The 22,359-nt window shown below is 36.5% G+C and overlaps 1 protein-coding gene across 2 annotated transcripts in view; it reads right to left on the bottom strand.

The window, feature by feature from the left end:
- Nucleotides 1–4,619: 4,619 nt before the first annotated feature.
- The window catches only part of gsk3ba (glycogen synthase kinase 3 beta, genome duplicate a), a 91,837-nt gene continuing 74,097 nt past the window's right edge, over nt 4,620–22,359 (bottom strand). Inside the window, exons 5-11 of one of the 2 annotated variants that reach the window (XM_009304494.5) lie at nt 21,334–21,464; nt 19,535–19,641; nt 17,898–17,995; nt 15,692–15,799; nt 8,570–8,756; nt 8,330–8,428; nt 4,620–5,390 (exon numbers count right to left, since the gene is read on the bottom strand). In XM_009304494.5, the coding sequence (XP_009302769.1) occupies nt 5,320–5,390; nt 8,330–8,428; nt 8,570–8,756; nt 15,692–15,799; nt 17,898–17,995; nt 19,535–19,641; nt 21,334–21,464 (801 nt within the window). In that variant the 3' untranslated portion in view covers nt 4,620–5,319. 2 annotated transcript variants of the gene reach the window in all.

Raw genomic sequence — 22,359 nt, forward strand, 5'->3', positions numbered from 1 at the left:
CCAAAACAATCGCAGAAACAAGAGCATTCCCACATCACAGAATAAAGTATCTTTTCTCCAAAAAGTCTTTAGTTTTTTTAAAACATTTAAGACAAAGTTACAGCTTTCAGATTCTCTACTAAGCTGCTTAGCGACTATCATGTGATATAATTGTAAATCAGTGGTGCAACTTTGCTATTGCATTTGACAGTGTTAGTTGTGTGACCAGTTTTGGCGGGTCCCTGGAAGATATAGTCACACACACATCATGATTTTGCCAAGTATGATGTGATCCTGTATTAACATCTATGTTGATCCTGGAACATAATTTTTCTTAAAATATATAATCCATACCTATTTCCTACCCCTAAACCCAAACATAACTGTAAATTATTCCCAAAATCAGAGGGGAATAACCAGCCTGATCTCACGAGAAAACGTAAGTATTTTACGTTTTGCCAGTTTAGTGGCTAATTCGTACGAATTCGTACGAGTTCAGTCGTACGAAATGGCACGATTTAAAAAAGGAGGCGTGGCACCTGACCCCACCCCTAACCCCAACCGTCATTGGGGGATAAGCAAATCGTACTAAATTGTACGAATTAGATCGTACAAATTCATACGAATTAGCCACTAAATAAAAAAGTTATGAATTGCCGTAAGATTGTGTTGGAATAACAGTTACATGTAGAAGTGCATGAACCTAACCATAAGTCCAAACTTAACATAAACTGTAAACGTATCTCTTAATTCTGATTGGCTGATTTGAATGTTGTTCCAGGATTGACATAGATGTTAATTTAGAAACATGTCCTACTTGAAATCAGGTTGGCGTGGTCACACACCTGTCTAATTAGAACATTTAGTACATTAATCAGCTGCTAAATTCAAATCTGCAATGGCTGGCATCAAAAATGCAGGGTTCCACATAATTCATTCATGTTCGTTCATTCATTCATAATGTAAATCAGTTGTCAATTAATAAGAATGTCAATAATTCAATTTTGATTAAAAAATGTCAGATAGAACCTTATAGTTGTAAGGTGACAACTTGGGCTGCGTCCGAGACCGCCTACTACACAGTAGGTACTGCATTTGAATTGAAGCGTACTACTTGGCCGTTAGAAAAGTACGTTGTATACAGTATGAATGTTAAAAGTATGAATGGAATTCAGATGTACTACATCCGCCATTTTGTCATGGTCACATGACCTGCCTGCATCAGTTGCATCGCTTCACTCCCATTCATAAATTCTCTCGCAGGGCATCATGGGATAGCGCAGCATGCATGGGAAGCGCACTTTAGAATCTCGCCGGAAGTAGTAAGTCATCCGGGTACTTCTCGCATACTGATTTTCGAATTCTGTGAATTCGCACATACTACTCAGCTTGCATATGGATTTTAGCGCACTGTATAGTATGGAAGTATGCGGTTTCAGTTGACCCTTGGTTTACATTTAGCAGATTTTGGCATCCTCAAACTCTAGTGTGACCTCCGCATAAGCCTGAAGGGAATTATTTTAAGGAAACTACCCACATGGTTACATGCAATATGTGGGTACTTTTCCCAAAATAAGTCCCTTCAGGCTAATGCGGAGGTCACACTAGAGTTTAAGCATGCCAAATTCTGTCATATGGCACTGCGAATAGAGGTGGGATTGAACAAGATGATTAGACATTAAAAAAAAGTGAGTGATTAGTCCATATTTTGAATTTCTGTGCAGAGAGGTCATGTTTTGATCTTCAATTGATCTCATGCAATCATGTGATGTGATTTTGAAATTCAGAGTTCAATGAGCTTGAACTTTGCAAAGCAGCGAACTGCGAAACCTGTCGCACAAGCTTGCATGAGCTAACACACAATGTACTTTTCTGTTACCCCTCAATGATCAAACATTTTAATAACATTATTCCAGCATTAAAATACACTTATAATTAGCATTTTATATACAGTTGAAGCCAGAATTATTAGGCCCCCCCCCGCCCCCTAAATTATTATGTCTCCTGTTTATTTTTCCTGTTTCCTATTTTCTGTTTTCAAATTTCTAAACATAATAGTTTTTAAACTCATCTACAGTAAATATTTGACTAGATATTTTTCAAGACACTTCTCTACAGCTTAAAGTGACATTTAAAGGCTTCACTGGGTGAATTAGTTTAACTAGACAGGTTAGGGTAATTAGGCAAGTTATTGTATAACGATGGTTTGTTCTGTAGACTATAGGAAAAATATATAGCTTAAAGGGGCTAATAATATTGAAAAAGATACTTTCTCAAGAAAAAAAAAATATTATCTCACAGACTGTGAAAATTTCCTTGCTATGTTAAACATTATTTGGGAAATATTAAAATAAATAAATAAATAAAATCAAAGGGGGGCTAATAATTCTGACTTGAACTATAAAAAAATATATAGAGATTTGATCACATCAAAATGTCTAAAGTTAAAGAAACATACTATAAATATTGTAAAAACAAATGTTTTACTGCCATTTCTAATTAGGTAATTGCATTTGCTGAGTTTGGAATGAAAGTATTAATCTCTTTAGTAAACGATATAGACCTCAGATTGGTAAATGGTGCACAAAATCTCCCATATTTGTATCTTCATTAAAATTTTAATGCATAGGTCTCAAACTCAAATCCTGAAGGACCGCTGGTCTGCACAGTTTTGCTCCAACCCTATCAAATACAGCTGATCTGACTAATAAAGGTGTTCATGACTCTTTTAAGCACCTCGATTATTTAGATCAGCTGTGTCTGATTAGGGTTGGAGCAAAACTGTGCAAAGCTGCGGCTCTCCAGGAATTAAGTTTGAGGCCTATGTTTTAATGCATTTATCAGATTTTCCAGCAGGAAAAAGAAGGACTCAGGGCAAACGCAGGGTCATTTCCAAGCTATCCTACTCTTTATTTAATGCAAATTACAGTACCAGGTAACTAGTCTCTGAATCCAAGTCACACCAAGGACCAAAACGGACATATTTACAAGGAGAGGAGACATTTAGCATACCTTCACAGAAAAAAAGAATATATTTAAAATAAAATAAAAATTTCAGTCACAAACAGAGGCATTCAAGTAATATTAATGTTATACAGGTTGTATTTTTTTCCATTTTTTTAATTTCATTTTAAACCAAGACAACTTTTTTCCCCCCAATAAGTGTATGTAATGCGATAGTCTGTATTTAGCCCACAGTCCGTAAAACATTTGTTTTTTGTCTTTTTATTTTTGGTAATCGTTTTTTTTTTACCCCTTGTGTCTTTACAGTTTTACTCTAACTTTAGTCACGGGAAAGTGGTCACACCATTCGTGGAAAGCAACACATCTATGAACGCGTATGTTACAAGCAAGCTTTACATTGAGGGTTCGGGGGACGAGGGTCCAGCGGGTGCTACGTGACATCTCTACTGCGTACTGTCAGCTGCTCATCCAGCCCAAAAAAAAAAAAAAAAACACACAAAGAAATCATTATTGCCCCTGGGATATCATAGTTACGTCACAACACGCTCAGAAGTTGCTTCACTTTGGTAGTGGAACAAGTGTAAAAACATGCATTGTGAGCGGCTCCACAGGAACATGACATCTCCACTTCCTCCACACACACACACACACACACACATTCGCACACAAAACATCTTTGTGCAAACAGTTGAATCACAAATCAAAAAAAAAACATGGACAGAAAATGGCATCAGCTGTCAGTCATACAGATTTGACCAATCAACAGCACCTGCATGAGGAGGGAGGGGCGTGGTTTATCTTGAGTGGGTGTGGTCTAAGGACAGGAAGTGTATGGTGGCAAAGGCACTCCAAACTATAGATACACTATACATTACTAGTTCATAATTACAATAATATAGCTGGCACCTACTGTACAGAGAAGATTGAACTATATGGCTGGAGAAAGCTCCTTGTCTACAGTATCCAACAAACTGATCTGTTTATTTGATGTTTTTACATATATCTCTTTTTGTTTTCTTCTTTGATCCGTTTTTCGTTTAATCCCTCGTCTTTGTTTTTGCTCATTAACAGTTCTCAGGTCAGCATATATTTATGTACACAGCCAGAACAAACGCTTGTACACATTCACTCACACACACACACACACTTGCAAATCATACAAAATAAAACAATTAAAAAGCCCGAATTTGGTGAGGAGCAACTGTGCTGTGCTGTATATACATGTCTGTCGTTTTCTTGCACTGCTATACTTTGCGTATTAAGACATTTCGGGAAAGAAAAACGTACATTTTGCATTAAATATACTGAGAGGAAACAAAAGTAGTGGTTAAAACAACACAAACGCCGTCTCTGTGAAGTCTTTTTCGTCATGTTTTGCTGTGATCAATGGATCTGAACTTTACGACACGTGACGATGAATAACAGGAGGATGTCAGGACTTTAGTTTTAGCAAAAAAAGCCAAACAGTGTTTACTAGAAAAGCTCCAGCAGAGAAAACATACTGTATCATTCTGTGCTGACGCACTGATGGATTCTGAATCGATGATGCTAGATATAGATCTATATATAACTATATATATATTTATATATATATATTTATTTTACATAATGCAAAGTAATATATAAACTGTGTATGTATATATCATACAAGAACACAGAGATGGAGACAGTACGTCTCACCTGTCGATCTAAAGGTCTGCCCTTCCCCAATAGCCCGTCCTTTTTTTTTTTTATAAAACAAAATAAAAGATATTGGGCTGACTTAAAACTGCGTGATCAGAGCATTCCTCTGATGGCTTTGTGGCTGGAACATGCGCTTTTTACATTTGTTGGATACGATTAGATACGATATTTCCTCTAGTTTCATTTTCACCCAGTACATATACATATATATACACGCTTAATATTTATATATGTATACATGAGGGGCTCCCGACCAAATTCAAGCCATGCGTTTGGTTGTCAGAGGCCCAGAACAGAGTGTGTAGCTAGAGACAGTCCAGGTGAGGAACAAAAACGGGAGCCTGAATGCAAACGGAAGTGGATGGATCTGGCTACCGGATTGCTTACATTACAAGATTGTCCTCTGAGAATGACAAACAAAAATCAAAACAAAACTTTGGGCTGGTCATAGACCAGGATTAATGGTTTAACCCTCCTCTCTGCTCTCTTGGTTTCTGTGGCTCTGGTGGATTACACCTTAGGCTTTTGCCTCACGTTATTTTGAACTTGTTTTGAAAAAGGCGTAAATGAAAGTTGGCTCCTGCAGTCTGAATTAGAGTGATGGTCGCATGACTCAAATCCTGCCGATAGGCTGGTGAGCAGTAGGGTGGGCGTGGCCTCAGAGGCAGGGTCAGGTCTGATTGGCTAGGGCTCTCAGGTTGAGGTGTTAGAGGCGGAGGCGGAGGCTGCAGTTGTCGTCTGGCTGCGATCTCCACTGTTGGCATCTGGACAGACAACATCTTTATTAGTATAGCATGTATGTTTATAAGGTGATGGTTTTCCAGTCACATCTAGGGCTCTATTTTTTACGATCTAGGTGCAAAGTCTCAAGCGCATGGCGCAAAAGCATTAAGGGTGTGTCCGAATCCACTTTTGCTATTTTAAGGACAGAAAAATAGGCTCTGCGCCACATCGCATGGTCTAACAGGGTTGTGCTTATTCTCTTAATGAGTTATGAGTGTGTTTTGAGCATGATGTGCATTAAACCAATAAGAGTCTCATCTTCCATCATACCTGCCAACACTCTCGTTTTTCCCGGGAGTCTCCCGTATTTAAGACCCATCTCCCACCACCCTCCCGTTTTGTTATTTCTCCCAGAAAACTCCCATAATTTCACCCCTGCCTCCGGGTCCTCAACTTTTTAATACAGTTTGTAACATCCCCGGTTCGCTGACATTGGTATAGTGCATAAAACCCAGTGCATAGTAAAGTTACTTAGCTGTGTTATTCAGACGCCTCACCCCTAACACAGAAGATTTTGCATCATGCTTGTGCAGCTGATAATTTTCCAATAACTGTGTGATGCTACAATGTGGATATGTTCCAAAATCCCTGGGAACTGTTTCCAGCACCTTATCAATTCTATGCTATGAAGTTCCAGTTAATAAAAAAAGTGTAAAATTTACTCAGTTCAGAGTCTGTTTGGTCTCTATAAATTGAGCAGAAATGAAGCTGAGGTCACATTACAGCTTCAGCATGCGATATTCTGTCGTGCAGCGCTACAAAAAATGGCAGGATTAAACAAGCTTATTAGACATTTAAAAAACGAGCGATGGCTCCATGTTTTAAATTTCTGTCCAGAGAGGTCGTGTTTTGATCCTCGATTGGTCTCACGCAGTCAAGTGATGCGATTTCGCAGGTCAGAGTTCACCAAGCTTGAACTTTGCACCACAACCTGTTGCTAACCTGTTTAACTAACGTCTTTGACTCAGATGTCCAAAAATCCATATGGGATTTATTGAGAATTAACGTATTTACGTTTTACAAAAAATAAAATAAAATAATAAAATAAAATAAAAAAAACAAAAGAAAATATTAAATTTTTTATGTCACCATTGTGGAAAACAATAGTTGATTTACTTGGGCTCTTTGACTTGATTGTTATTGTTATTGTTTCTTTGCTTGTTATGCCAAGTATAAAGAGGGTGAATATTCATTCATTCATTTTCTTGTCTGCTTAGTCCCTTTATTAATCTGGGATCGCCACAGCAGAATGAACCAACAACTGTCCAGCACATTTTTACGCAGTGGATACCCTTCCAGCCACAACCCATCTCTGGGAAACATACACAAACACTCATTCACACACTACAGACAATTTAGCCTACCCAATTCACCTGTACCGCATGTCTTTGGACTGTGGGGGAAACCGGAGCACCCGGAGGAAACCCAGGCGAACGCAGGGAGAACATGCAAACTCCACATAGAAACGCCAACTGAGCCGAGGATTGAACCAGCGACCCAGCGACCTTCTTGCTGTGAGGCAACAGCACTACCTACTGCGCCACTGCTTTGCCCGAGGTTAATTATGATCAGATTAAATGATCATGTATTGATTCTTAATGTTTATAAGTTTAACATTGCACAATTTAGCTTTACAAACTATGTTAAAATGATGGTTTATTATTCAAGAGTAATAATTTCTTATCATTCAAGAAATTCTGTGTTTTTCAAGTGAATAGACCTCAACTGTGTTTTTATTAAAAAAAATGTAAACCATTGAGCATCTGAATTAATTTAGAGACACAGACATCAAGAATCAGCGTATGATCTTGACAATGGCTAGAGATTTTTTGCTGCAGTTCATGTAAGGAGAAACCTTCAACTTTCATCCATAGTTCCCAGGATGCACTGCAGAAAAAAAACACCTCACCATCGTTGTGAAGTATGCGCTGTTTTGCTGAGCTCTATTCTCTTGATACACAGTGCTACTTTCGTGATAAAACATTATTCAAACTTAATAGATCAAAATCAATCTTACTGGTTTGACAGTAACTAAATAACCACAGAATCATTTATCCTAGACACATTTGGTCTCTTTATGCATTGCTTGCCATAACACACTATTTGGCAAGCAAAAAGACAAACATTAGAAACTGAATCAAAGAGCCCAGGTATAGCAACTACTGTTCTCCTCAATGGTGACATCTGAAAACACAAAAATGTGGTGATGTTTTTTATTGTTGTTGTAAAAAATTACTCAAGCAGTTAATTCTCATTAATATCACTATATGGAATTTTGGCAGAAATAAAGCCAAAGAGGTTTGTAAAAAGTAAAGCTGCTGTTTCTGGAGTTGCCCAATGATCCTCTGCTGAGATTTTGAGAGTTTCAATGTGTTTTATTTCAGTTTTTTTTTCATCTAAGGCTGTGACTGAAGGTACATGTAGTTTTTTGTTTTTCTTCTGTTTCTGCTTATTAGCAACAGGTGTTCATCATCAGTGCACAACCATCACTTAATCAGTCCCTTCACTGTCTCATTAACTTTAACTCTGCTGCCAAATTTAGAGAGGGACCAAATACACTGATCTGAGTAAAGTTTATCCAGATGGTTTTGCTGTGTATTAGTTACTAGTTAATTAGTTAAAGTTATTAGCTAATTAATAAAGTTATCTAATAAACACTATTAATAACTAATAAAGTTATGGTAATGATATGATCTTTTTTATTCTGATTGTAATCCATGAATGTGCAACTTTTGTAAAGCTGCTTTGAAACAATAATTATTATGAAATTGAATTGAATTGAAGTATTAAGGTAGTTCTGAAGGCAAAGTGGCTCCAATATGTTATTTGCAAGGAAAGCCTGATAAAGTGGTCGTTAAGTGTACAAACACTGCACATGCAAAATATTTGACTACAAAAAGAATCCTAAACACACACTGACCTGAAGTGGCAGAGGGGTTGGTGGGAGTTGAAGCTCCTGCCTGGTTACGTGCATGAGCGGGGATTAAGATGGAGGCCAGGGTAGGGTTACTGGACAGCTCTAAATAATAATAAAAAACAAACACTACTAAAAAAGTGACTTTCTTTAAGTTTTTATATACAGTTTAAGCCAAACGTATTCATCGTCCTGTCAAGTTTGTACTCTTTTTCAAATGTTGCTGTTCAATTGTTGATGCTTCACCTTGAGTTGTGAAGTTGAATAAGGAAGGCTTCTCGCGTCCATTTGGAAGTTTGACATTTGGTTCCCGCAGTTCATCGAAGAAGGAATGAGCGCAGGCCTCGAGAGGAGTCAGTCGAGCGGTCGGTGTGTATTCCAGCAGCCGGGAGCACAAGGCAATGGCTTCAGGGGGAGTGCGTGGCCGAAACACCTGAGAAGGAATTCAGGAAATTTAGTAACAGATGCAAAATCAATCAATCAATCAATCAATCAATCAATCAATCAATCAATCAATCAATCAATCAATCAATCAATCTATCTATCTATCTATCTATCTATCTATCTATCTATCTATCTATCTATCTATCTATCTATCTATCTATCTATCTTCCAGATGTTTTTATTTTATTTTATCGAGCGTAATTATTTAACTGCATATCAGGAGACTGCGGTTATCCATTAAAGATGTGGCTGTTAACCCCCCTTAACAACCCAGAAACAGACCAAGAGTGCAGATACAATGATGACCATTCTCGCAATCAGTCAGCGGGCGATTTGGCATCTGAAATGCCGGTGGCGCTGCCTTGATAAGAGCGGACAGGTGCTGCTATACCGCCCTAACAAAGTGTTCCTCTAATACATCTGTGTCTCCCACAGACACGGATACTACTCCAGACAGTAAAGTGTCACCCACAATTTAGGCAACTCTTCCATCAAAGTGTGTTACTTCAGCATTCCCTGTTCCCCCGCCTCTTCGGTAAACACTTTGACGGTGTGCCGCTGTTCTCCGCTTAAACTGCACCTTTACATCAGACTATTTCTTTTTTAATTCACTCACAGTGCTATATTCAGACCCCACTGAGTTAACTGTGTCAGTTAAACTCTCCAGCTCTATTTTTTTTCTTTTGTTATTAATTCCGGAGGACAAACTTGCAAATAACAGTTTTCTCCGGTCTACCTCCGATAGGAGCACCTCCAATTCACATTCTGTGAAGTTTCTCTTCTTGCTTGCTTTTGCTATTGCTTTTTTGTTTGGTTTTGCCAAAGTGGAGTCATTACAATATTTATTAGGGGGAGGAGGCAAGGAGAAATATGCGTGGGATTCCGCTTACGAAGTGTTTCATACATCTGAATTTTTTACTGTGTACGCACATTTACAGCTTTGTCCTTGCGCAATGTTTTAGTGTTTATTCAACGCAAGTCTTCGTACATGAGGCCCCAGGTGTAAACCGACCCTTATTTTGCTCCAACTACTTTGCAGTTTTTTTTGTTCAAAACATTCCAAAAACAGCTACACTGAAAAAAAATGTTGGATGCAGAACTGTTGCAAACAATTTATTTGTATTGAATTTAAACAAATTAAATTTAATAATGTTTAAGTTAATTTGTTTGTTTAAATTTAACCCAAATAAATTGTTTACAACCACTTAACGTAAACATTTTTTTGAGTAAATCTAAGGAATCATTTTTTTAAATGTTTTTTTCAGTGTGCAGTCCTGAGCATAAATTAATACTTCCCTCCTAGATCTCCTTTTAAATAAACATTTCAGTCCAGGATACTTTACAATAATATATCTGCTCATAAACATTAGTCAGTACCAAAGCTAGAACTAATCTAACAAAAAAAAAAAGATCACAGTACAACAAAAAACAACAACAACAACAACAACAAAAAACAGTAGACTGAAATGAATATGTTAGGGGAAAATGATAAAATTACATTTTAATAAACTATAAATAATAAAAAGGTAAACTATATGATACAATATGTTAAAGAAAATATAAAATAAAACTTTAATAAACAGGAATAATCATGATAAAAAATGTCAAAAATAGTTTTAATGCAGTAAATTGTTTGCATTTAAATGTTTTATCTTTCTAATTCTAAAGATGTTCGGTGAACTCTTATTTTAATGGTTATAACTGTAACAAAACTCTTTTGTTTAAATTGGTTTTATGAATCACTCAAAAGAAAACTGAATCATCTATGAATTAGGAAATTATCTTACAATTTCATTCAGGATGATTATACACCAATCCTCAAAAATGAGGCCCCAGGCTCCCATTATAGTGGCTTGCACTGTCTAAAGTTACTTCATGACTAATTATGTCACTGTATATCTTTTCCAAGAAAATAAGGATGCAATCATCTATAACGACATTGATAATCCTAAATACAATTTCACAATAAACAAAAAAATCAGTGTAGAAACAGGAAGGAATCTGTGTCTTTGGAGGTATTTGCGTCACAGCTGTTGGTCATATCCTGCGCTGAAGGTAAGACTGTGCTGAAGGGAGGCTCTGATTGGAAGCAGGATAAGACTAAACACACCAAGCAGCTCAGTGCTGTACTATATACAAAATGACCACCAGAGGGCACTTGAGAGATCCTGCTCATATACACCTGAGGTGTTTTTACAGTGTGCAATGTTGAGCAGATTTATTGCTTTTTCATATTTGCACAGGACTTTTAGTATAAATCTTTAAACATACATGTCAATAAATAAAATGAATGTTAGACTGTAAACGTAAAATAAACTCCCTTCTAATCATACACAAAGAAAAGAAGACATTTAAGATGCATTACCAGCTGAACCATGTCCATCCAGTATACTGTAGTTGAACTGCTTTTAAAAACGACTCAGCAAAGTTTGACGTACAAGATTTCAGATTCAAGACAAAATCCACACTGTTTTCAAAAGTTTGGGGTCCGTACATTTATTCTTAGTTTGTTTGCTAACTAAATAAATCACCATTTGTAAACCGTACACTGTAAAATGTATTAATAATAATGACAATAATAATAATAAATATTTGATTTCAAAACATAGATTTTATCATCATTGCATTATTTTGTAACAGTATAAAGCATCTTTAATGTCAGTTTTAGTCAATATAATATAGTACATGCTTACTGACCCCAAACTTCTGTATGATAGTGTATATCACAAGCACAATAGAAATACACATTTTAGACCACAATGTAAACAACAATGAAGTGTAATGAAGTCAGCGATGTACTGTAATGTCTGGTGATGTCATTCACTTTAAATAGATATGAGGATGTGACATCACTGGATGACCATTGTTCTGTTCCGAAACCAATGCTGTTTGAAATACAAAAGAAAGTTCTATACAGTATGAATGTTTAGTGCGTTATTGTGGAGTTAACAAACAAAGCGATCAAATTCAGGCATTGACATGACCTTGCGCATCAGAAAGCTGTCATGGGTAGATGATATATTAAATATTACTATGGTTTGAAAACAGGAATAAACATATTTTAGTGTAGTGCACTGTGCATTAGAGATGACAGATCCAATTATGTGACCGGAAATCGGGCCCAATCACACAGTTTAAGACTTGATCGGAATTGGACGTTACCTCCCGATCAGCATATATATATATATATATATATATATATATATATATATATATATATATATATATATATGTATGTATGTATATATATATATATATATATATATATATATATATATATATATATATATACAGACATAGAGTTGAAGTCAGATTAGCCTCCCTTAAAGTTTTTTTTCTTTTTTTAAATATTTCCTAAATGATGTTTGATTTCGACTAGAATAAAAGCAGTTTTTAATTTTTTAAACACCATTTTAAGGACAAAATTATTAGCCCCTTTAAGCAATTTTTTTTCGACTGTCTACAGAACAAACCATCATTATACAATAACTTGCCTAATTACCCTAACCTGCCTAGTTAACCTAATAAACCTAGTTAAGCCTTTAAACGTCACTTTAAGCTGTATAGAAGTGTCTTGAAAAATATCTAGTCAAATATTATTTACTGCTATCATGGCAAAGGTAAAAATAAATCAGTTATTAGAAATGAGTTATTAAAACTATTATGTTAAGAAATGTGTTGAAAAAAAATCTCTCTTCGTTAAACAGAAATTGGGAAAAAAATAAACAGGGGAGCTAAAAATTCAGGGGGGCAAATAATTCTGACTTCAACTGTATATATGAGCAATATCACACGAGTAGCAGTGTGCTATGGCTGTATATCAGCACTGGTGGGAGGCGTGCATTGGCACGAGGGTGCAGGCCAAGTTTATTGTGCTACTTGTGTGATATTGCATTTATACAACAGTTCGATGGCACAATCTTGTACATAAAAAAGAAAATCAAACACAGAGAGTCTAAAACCCTTTAGTATTAACTATTTTCTTCCGCCATTTATTCACATCTGCAGCTGACGTCAGAAAAACAGAAGATGTTACTAATTCAACAACATCACTTTAGGGCTAGTATTTGAATGATTCTCTATAGCGTAATGTGAAGCGGCGCTTCTGGTGTGTGATCCTCTTAAGGTGATGACAAAACAGCAAATTTTGCTCACATTTTAGGATTATAAGGTTAAACGTGACATGAAATGCCATCCGTCTACAGAAATTTCTCACCAGACTACTGTTGTGTTTGCGATAAGGAGGGACAAGGCTGAATCCAGCTTTTTATTTGCAGCTTCTTATTGTCTCTATCCGGTCCACCTTAAAAACCACGAGGCTTCCGTTTTTTAGCTTTTTAATTTGAGATCAAGAGAACACACTGAGTAAGGGCTTATTATGCGGTTCTGGCGCCATCTTATGGAAAGATAACGTCAACCGCCACCGACAAGCTCTCAGAAATTGTAAATATTTTAAAATAGCCACTATTCTTACAAATAACCTGCATAGTTGCAATCTAAACAAAGCCTCAAAAGTACATTAAACAAAGTAATCAAAAGTATTACTGTTGTCTAACAACAGTAATATTTGTCAAACTGTAGCCTGCTTGTTGCTTGCTGTATGTGGGCGGAGTAATACACAGAGGTGAAGGGTGAGGAGGCCTTTGTGTGATGTTGCTAGCAAAACAAAAAGTGTTTTATACTGTATGTATATATATATATATATATATATATATATATATATATATATATATATATATATATATATATATATATATGCAACAGTTCTGTCTGGTTCTTGAATCTGATTGGCTGATAACCGTGCAATATTTTGCCAGCAACATCACACAAAGGCCTCCTTACCCTTCACCTCTGTGTAATACTATCATTATCATTATTTTATAAAACATCTATATTTATGCGGTGGCACAGAGTTAGACCTCTTTCTTGGCAAAGAAGAACAGGGAAGCAGCTTGAAGCTTGAAATGTGTTTGCGGTCTGGAGATATTATAAAGTTGATAATGACAACATTGCCATAGCAAACATATGTAAACTTAGGGTTTGCCCGCTGGGTATTGCTAAGGTGCTATTTGTTTTTATCTTAGAATATTTTTATATTTATTATTGCTCTAAATAGATGTTATTTATTACTTGATTGTTTAAGCTACCTCACAGAAGTGCTCTGTTTGTTATTAGAGTTGTTGAATGGTAAAATAAGGTGAATTAAATAAAAATTAAGGAACATCCTGGATCTGTTTCTTTGCTTTTCTTTATTGTTTTTTTTAGAAATATCGGATCGGGTTTTGGTATCGATAGATACTCAAAATCAAATGACACATTATCAGATTCAAGGGCAAAAAAAAAACCTAATTGGGACATCCCTACATATTTATTTTCTGTAATGTGTTAAACTCTAATGAATCTGAAGTCTAGCAAATTCTGAAAAAAATAGCTGATAAAGCAATAATCATTAAGTTATAAATCATTGAATGATCAAAGGAATAAGAGACTGGGTTACTTTGTATTGGGTGACAAAAGCAATACTATTTTGAATTAATTGCATTTAAAATGCATACATTTTGAAAGGATCTTCGAATGGAAGCTTGACATAAAGCAAGCTTCAATTTCTTACTATAGCTTTTACTATAACTATTGAAAACAACTAAAAGAGATAATTTCCTTTGTGTTGAGTTAATGGGATCCTGAGAGGAGCACTTCATCCTTTTTTATCTAGTTGATATAAACATAAATCATTCAAATCCAAGAAATATTAAAGGAACACTTTTGGATTAGACCATAAGCATTTCACTCAAAAAAATACAAATAGATTTCCTTTAATCTTCCTATTTAAAGCGTGATTCTTCTGTAGTTGCATTGTGTACTAAGATCAACGGAAAATGAAAAGCTGCTATTTTCTAGGCTGATCTGGCTAGGAACTATACTCTGATTCTGGCTTAATAATTAAGGGACTTTGCTGCCGTACCATGCATGCAGCAGGCATAATAGCATTGTGCAGGACCTGAAAATAGTCCCCAGATAGGTAACTAGGTAATAGTGGTGCGTAATATTATTACTCCTGCTACAGCCATGGTACCGCAGCAACGTTCTGTGATTATTATACCAGAACAAGAGTAAAGCTACTAACCATATTGGCCAAATTAAAAAAATGTATATTAGCAACTTGTCATTTTCCATTTTTCTTAGTAGAAAAAGAGTCAAGCTTTTTTTATATTATAAAAAAGTTTATAAAGTTTACCTTATAAATAAAGCTTTGTATTTTTTTATATTTTTTATTAATACAATTTTTTTGAGTGAAATGTTATTGGTCTATTCCGATTCAGTGATATATGCTAAGCTAAGCTAATAGTGCACCCGCAAGACATAAGAGATCGACTGAATGGTTGTCTCTTGATTTCGACTGAACTGTTTAACTCTAGGAGACTTGTAAAATGAAAAAAAAAAAAGTAGAGCGTTGCTTTAATGAAATCTTCAGAATTTCAGAAAATCTGAAGCAACATTCTGTAATGGAGAAAATTACATTTCTTTCAAAAATGTGTAATTAATTAATATTATGTAAATTATTATGAATTCTTATTATTTTAAACATGACACTATCAGCATTGCCAAATGATTTGATTCTGTAAAACAGAATAAATGTTCATCAGAATAAGCTGAGAATTGTAGCATTGGTGCATCTCTAAGCATAATTATTCTGCCTACCTTTCTGAACAGGCATCCTACATAGGCAGCTCACTAGGTTTTCGGAACAGAACTTGTTTAAGGTCTCTGATCACAAACACTGATGACTACAGACAGACACAATCCTGACCGGAATAAGTGTGGTTTGGTGGAGCACATCGCACTGTGAGGTGACAGATGGATGCGGGATGAGGGCTGGAGGTGGAAGACGGCTGTGCTAGAAGTAGTAGAACTGTTGGCCTGTACCTGTTTACTCACCTTAGTCCATGGATGGGCCTTAATCTGCGGGAATTTGAACTCGGTGTAGTTTGGGTTCATTTCCCGAATCTGCTCTCGTGTGGGAGTTCCCAACACCTATCAACACAAACACACATAATATGCAGACATTAGTTCAGCTATAAGCACATTGTATGAAAGTCATGGAAGTTGGATTCTTTTATTTTAAATATTTTTAATGTACACGATTCTCACTCTAAACCAAATGCCAAAAGTTGAATTTCCACCTATAATGAACTGGAGGCTAACGGATTGTCAAGACTTTACAGTAATTATTATTGCGCCCGCTGCGTTCATAGTACAGTAGCAAAGTTCTTTGGTTATTATGCCAGAACAAGAGTATAGTTAATAGCCATATCGACCAAAAAATAGCTTAGTCTTAGTACATGATGTAACTTCAGAAGAGTCAAGCTTTAAATAGAAAAAATTATGCTAAGCTAAGCTAGGCTTAATTATGCTCCCGCAAGACATAGAGATCGGCTGAATGGTTTTAAAAAATCTGAACCCAAACACAAAAAGTAGGTTGGGTTACCTCCAAGTGGGAGGGACTTACTTCACAAGTAAGTTGGGTTTAGGTGGTGTAGGTGGAGCTGATATTGATAAAACACATCAGGTTACTGTGAGGTTGGGTTTAGAGTTGAGGTAGGTATAGACATTCATGAAGCACACTATTGGACTCTGTGTCATGTGCTAGACTCCAGGCTTGTACAGCCCACTTGGAGCTTGAAGGCCCACCCACTTGGAGCTGGCTCCGACCTCCGTTTATATCCTTCTTGGATTTCACTATAACCCCATAACAGGCTACACTTTAATCATTTATTTTAATTATAACTAGCTGGCTAACATAATAGCTATATACCACTTTTGGACCTGCATGACTAGTGGGACGAGGTTTCAGGCACCACAAGGTTTCATCTTTTCTGTCATCTACTTTAAACAGACACTTTTGGAAATCTAGTTGACAAGTACAACCTGGTGACTTCATTTGTCAGCAAGTGTTAAAAGGGAATCATCTAAAACTAGTCTAACCATAACAATAATATGTAAAACACATGAAACAACACACAAAAGTGTACATTTTAAATTTAATGTATAAACTTTTTATTTTTATTTATTTATTTTTTTAAGGAAGATGCTAGTGGTCTAAAAGTGCTCCTACCAGACCCAATGATCGGCTGAATGGATTAAAAATGGCAAAACTCAACAGTTTAACTCTAGGGGACTTATCAAATAAACCTATTTCCAAAAAAGTGGAGTGGAGTGTACTTTTAATGTATGGAAAATGCTATATTTTTATGCTTTTATCAGCAGCAGGGTGGATTACTGTAACGGCCTCCTCACTGGCCTTCCAAAAAAAAGTTTGTCAGACAGCTGCAGCTCATCCAGAACGCTGCAGCCAGGATTCTGACCAGAACCAGAAGATCAGGGCACACTACACCTGTCCTCTTTACCTGACGGTCTTTACGCTGGCTCACAGTTACATTCAGAATAGATTTTAAAGTATTACTACTTGTCTATAAATCACTAAATGGCCAAGGACCTCAATACATTACAGATATGCTCACTGAATACAAACCTGACAGATCACTCAGATCATTAGGATCATATTAACTAGAAACTCCAAGAGTTCAGTCAAAGCAGGGTGAATCGGCTTTCAGCTACTACACCCCTGGTTGCTGGATTCAGCTTCCAAAAATGATCAGATCTGCTCCAACATTAGGCACGTTCAACTCAAGACTGAAAACACATCTGTTTAGCTGTGCCTTTACTGAATGAGCAAAGTGCTATGTCCAACAGATCGCACTATTGTTTTCTTTTTCATTCTTTTATAACCTGTTTTAACACATTTTCATCTGTTTTTAATCATTTTTATTATTAGTTTTATTTTCTTATACTTGTCTTTTTTATTATTGTTTATGTATAGCACTTTGAATTGCCACTGTGTATGAAATGTGCTATATAATTAAACATTGCCTTGGCTATATTTTCATGATTACACTTTCCTTACTAAGAAATGTTTAGCAAATTTAACTTCTAAAACCCACCAAAACTGCCTCAATTTGATGAAATCCCCATAAAACATGCACAGAACTAATCATCCTTAGAATATGATGCAGTAATTGTTCCTTCAACAAACTCCTGAAGCAGTGAGATGTTGTGAGACAGAGGGCAGTACCTTGATGATCTCCACCAGCTGATCCACGCCGCTGTCACCTGGGAAAATGGGCTGTCCGAGCAGCAGTTCAGCCAGCACACAGCCAGCAGACCACACATCTGTAGGACAGAGAGACAGGAGCGTGAGGGAGGATAACGTCGATCACAATACTCTTATCAGCCACAGGTCAAAGATTTAAACACACAGCAAGACTATATAAAAGACATCCTAAACACGAACAGCAAACTGCGCTCACTGCATGTCCTTAAACAATCAATACCCATGTTCGTGTGGTGGACGCGGCCTAAGATAACAATTCAATAAATGAATGAAATTACATGAACATTAATTTTGAAATTGTAAATATATTTACTCAAACAGTACTCCAAGATAAAATATAACAAATATTGTCTATTCAAGAGTTCACACTGAGCTGAGGATTGATTATAAAGCTTGTTTGGCATGCTGTACCGAGAGAGAGCCCTGAGCTCATAAGATCCCCAAGCCAGGGGTTCCCTCCCATTTGCAGGGCGAGAGGGGGGTTTGAGCTCAGGTAGGCCTCTAGAACTCCCCTGCTTTTTTATGGGTAATGACAAATTAGGGCTTGCTATGAAGAGATGTACTGCTGATTAATTTGGTTAGGTCAATTCACCTATATCACAAGTTTTCGGACTGTGTGAGAAAACCGGAGAACCCGAGGAAAACCCACATGAGCACGGAAAGTCAACTGGCCCGTTAGAGACTTGGACCAGTGACATTCTTGCTGTGATTCAACTGTACTAACCACTGGGCTGCTGTGCCGCCCTATCAAGAAAAAGAGAGGAGGAGTAGGGGTGGCTTCTTCAAGACGAAAATGACTGAGGTAAGAAACTCTGATTATTTATAGTGAGTTACGCCTCTTTCACACGGGGCTTCAGCATCAATGCTTGACTGAAGGCGTGTCTGAAGTTAAGGCTGAAGCGATCCGTCATAGCAGTGTCAGCCAATGAAATTCAGTCAGCAATAGGCCACTGTGTAGCTGGTGTATTTGCATACAGCGATCTGATTGGCTGATTCCATCGGCACTTGAAAAGTTCAGCAAGTCCCAACTTCTGCAGCGAGCAACGCATCTGAAGCTGTGCCGACGGATCCACAATGCAGTTCGGCAATGCCTGATGTCACACATTCAAAGTGAATGGGTGGCGTTGATGCTGACGCCCCGTGTGAATGAGGCGTAACTCATTATAAATAATCTGAGTTTCTTGCCACAGCGTTAGGAATCATCTGATTGGTAACTCATCTGTTAGCTTATGCGGGACCAGCCGTGATCAATCATAAGCATGTGATCCTCTCAAAATTAGTCTATAAATAAACTTCAATTAATCAAGCAAACTAATGTGATTATTAGTTACTAGTTTACTATGATTATTAGTTGCTATGATTACTAGTTACTATGATTATTACTAGTTGCAGAACAGACAAATGTCACAGAAATATTCAGCTTGACTGATATCTCTGTGTATGCTTTAAAAAAAGGAGTATGCTTTATGGTATCAGTATGAATTTGCGTATTTATCATGATAAAAGGCAACAACGTCACCCTGGAGGAGTAGTTTATTGAAGCAGAACTGATTTGCATGGGAGATGTGGTTATTATGGTGTGATCAAAGCTTATCTACCTATGCTGGAGGTGTAGTCGGTGGCTCCAAAGATGAGTTCGGGAGCTCTGTAGTACCGTGAGCAGATGTAGGACACATTGGGCTCTCCACGTACTAACTGCTTAGCGCTGCAAACAAAAAAAAACAAAAAATACAAACTGATCAGACACTGTTTTTATCATGCTCATCACCATTTCAATTAAAATCAATACTTTGATCTCTGTCTTTTTTGATAATGTTTGTTTAAAAAAAATTCACTTTCTTGCCATAGAAAACATTCTTTTTATGAGATTGTTATTTCCCATGTGGGACCTGTTTGTATGTGTCCTTTGTGATTTGCAGAGCCTGCATGATGATTGCAGATTGGTGGGTGGGTCATCTCACCTGAGACCCATTGTGTGGTGCTTATAAGGAGTCCGCCATTCTGTCTGAGGAGGGAGCTCGATTAGCTAGACGTCTCTGCTTGGCGTTTTTGATTTATTTTAGTTTGTTTTTGGATCATGAGCTCAGTACACTACCAAACACATGCTTTTCACTACTGACTTCCACTTATACTGACTTTGATTGCTTTAAATATGTTTTTTAATTATACGTTTTGTTAATTAATCATTGATTTTTTCAATTTACCTGGTCCGTATTGTCTCTCTAATGTTGCAACTTTGAGCCGGTTGTAACAAGATTCATTTCAATTCAGTGCAGTAGTGCTGATTATAAGTACTGTAGGCCCACACGGAATCTGCGCGCGCAGAATTCCGCAGATTTTCCGCAGAACTCCACAGATTTTTAGCCCACCATTAATTCTGTTTATTTGCTTGAGTTAATGTGTGTAAATCTAAATTTATTCAGTTTTTTAATTAATTACAGGAATATTATTGACTAATATGAAAATGTTCATCTGATTTATGTACAATGCAGTTTGTAAAGCAATATTTTCTGTCTTTTAGTAGATATATTATATGAGAGACTTGCTTTATTTACCAAATAAAGTGAATCTATTATGCAATTTAAACAGTGAATAAAAGTAAAAAAGATATTGTTTTTATTTCACATATTAAGGTTTTAGTTATAATACTCCCAAAATAATTCCACAGAAATCCGCAGATTTTTTCCAAAATTCTCCGCAGAAATAGCAAAAAACGTAGCAGATTCCGTCTGGCCCTGATTATAAGACAACTGTGAACTCAATTCAGTGTTGTCAGTTAAGTTCAATACTTTTAACATGTGTTAGTGGATGCGAAATCTTTTAAAGTATATTGTTACATTTAACAGCGCTTGCTAGAAGCTAGTAAGAAAAGCAGTTTTTCAACAGCTGTATCCAAATCCGAGTGAATCACTACATATTGCTGTTCACCCATATCCTATATTTAAACAAAGTGGTATAAAGTCAATTAAAATCTAAAGATGGTTTCTTTGTCTAAATGTTAGCTGGTATGTTAGCACGTCCTCATTCAAGGAAGATCTGCATTATTTGTGTTTGAGGCAGAAGAATCTCATGCCCTACTTTCAGTCAATCCACACTAGCAAGTGAGAAATCAACACCCTTATATCACTTCACCGAAAATCTTCGCTAATATTCTCAAGCGGGGGAAAAAAGTGAAAAGCAGGCTAAATGAAAGGGCTGAAGTCAGCAGACAGATATCACAGAGCATAGCGAGACCATCTGGAGGTCTCTGCTGAGGTGTAATGTGGGATTATCAGGTTAAACGCAGTAAAGCGATGCTTTCAGTTCATAGATCCACTAGACCTTTCAAAGGTTATCAGAAAAGTCATTGCCCCCCCCTCGCCCCAATGAATTGCCTATCAAGGGATTACCAACTGACCTGCCAAAGTCACAGAGTTTGAGCACGGCTGTGTCTGGGTCCAGCAAGAGATTTTGCGGTTTTATGTCCCGATGGCAGATCCCAAAGGAATGGATGTAGGCCAGACTCCTGAAGAGCTGGTACATGTACAACTGCAGGGATGAAGACAAAAGAAATAAACACAGGTTTAGAAAAGAAGTCATATTGAAGAATCACAAAAGAAATGTGCTGTAAATAAGTACACATAATTTTCTTTCATGGCTTATAATATCACATGATTTAATAGAATACTTCATTTTGAGGTAAAGCTTTAAAATAAGGGTCCAGTGCTTCACACTTTACTTGGGCGGACCACCCAGGTATAATAACGGCCGTCCAAGTATATATTAGTGACACTTTTTTATTTTTTACTGTTATAGTTATCATCGTTTTACACTTTGTATCTGCCTAATATAAACAAACATCTGCAAGTGATTAAGTAGTGGATAATCTACTCTCCTTAACCCATTTCATACTGCTCATTCTGTGTGCACACTGTCAATGTACAGACTCAAGTCTCATGTGCTCTACAGTCCCACAGAGACCCGCACCTCATTGCGTCCAGCCGGGGTTTCTGAATCTACTAAAATGTCTGGCTTTGCTTTAGTTTTCTAAGCTGTTGTTAATTTTATGCACACAGAGACAGTAAATAATTAATACTTTAATCCAAGCGACTCAGAAAAACTTTACTAAATACTCGGAGAGGACAAAATTACATCTAAATTGGCTGCTGAATGTTTGTACAATGTTAGAAATGGCTAATCGACTCATTTGTCTTATTTAAATAACTTTCATGTTTTATTATTATTATTATTATTATTATTATTATGTTAATACAGGTTTTGTCTGTTTTTATTCCTTTTTTTCTGTCATTTTTTTCTGTCATATTTCAACAATCTTTTTTTTTAGCTGAAACCATGTAAAAAGAAAAAAATTAAACAGATAATAATAAAAATAATTTAAAAAATCAAATTTCGTGTTGTTTGTTGCATATAGTTAGCTATAGTG

Source organism: Danio rerio, chromosome 9, assembly GCF_049306965.1.
Source record: "Danio rerio strain Tuebingen ecotype United States chromosome 9, GRCz12tu, whole genome shotgun sequence".
Lineage (NCBI taxonomy): Eukaryota > Metazoa > Chordata > Actinopteri > Cypriniformes > Danionidae > Danio > Danio rerio.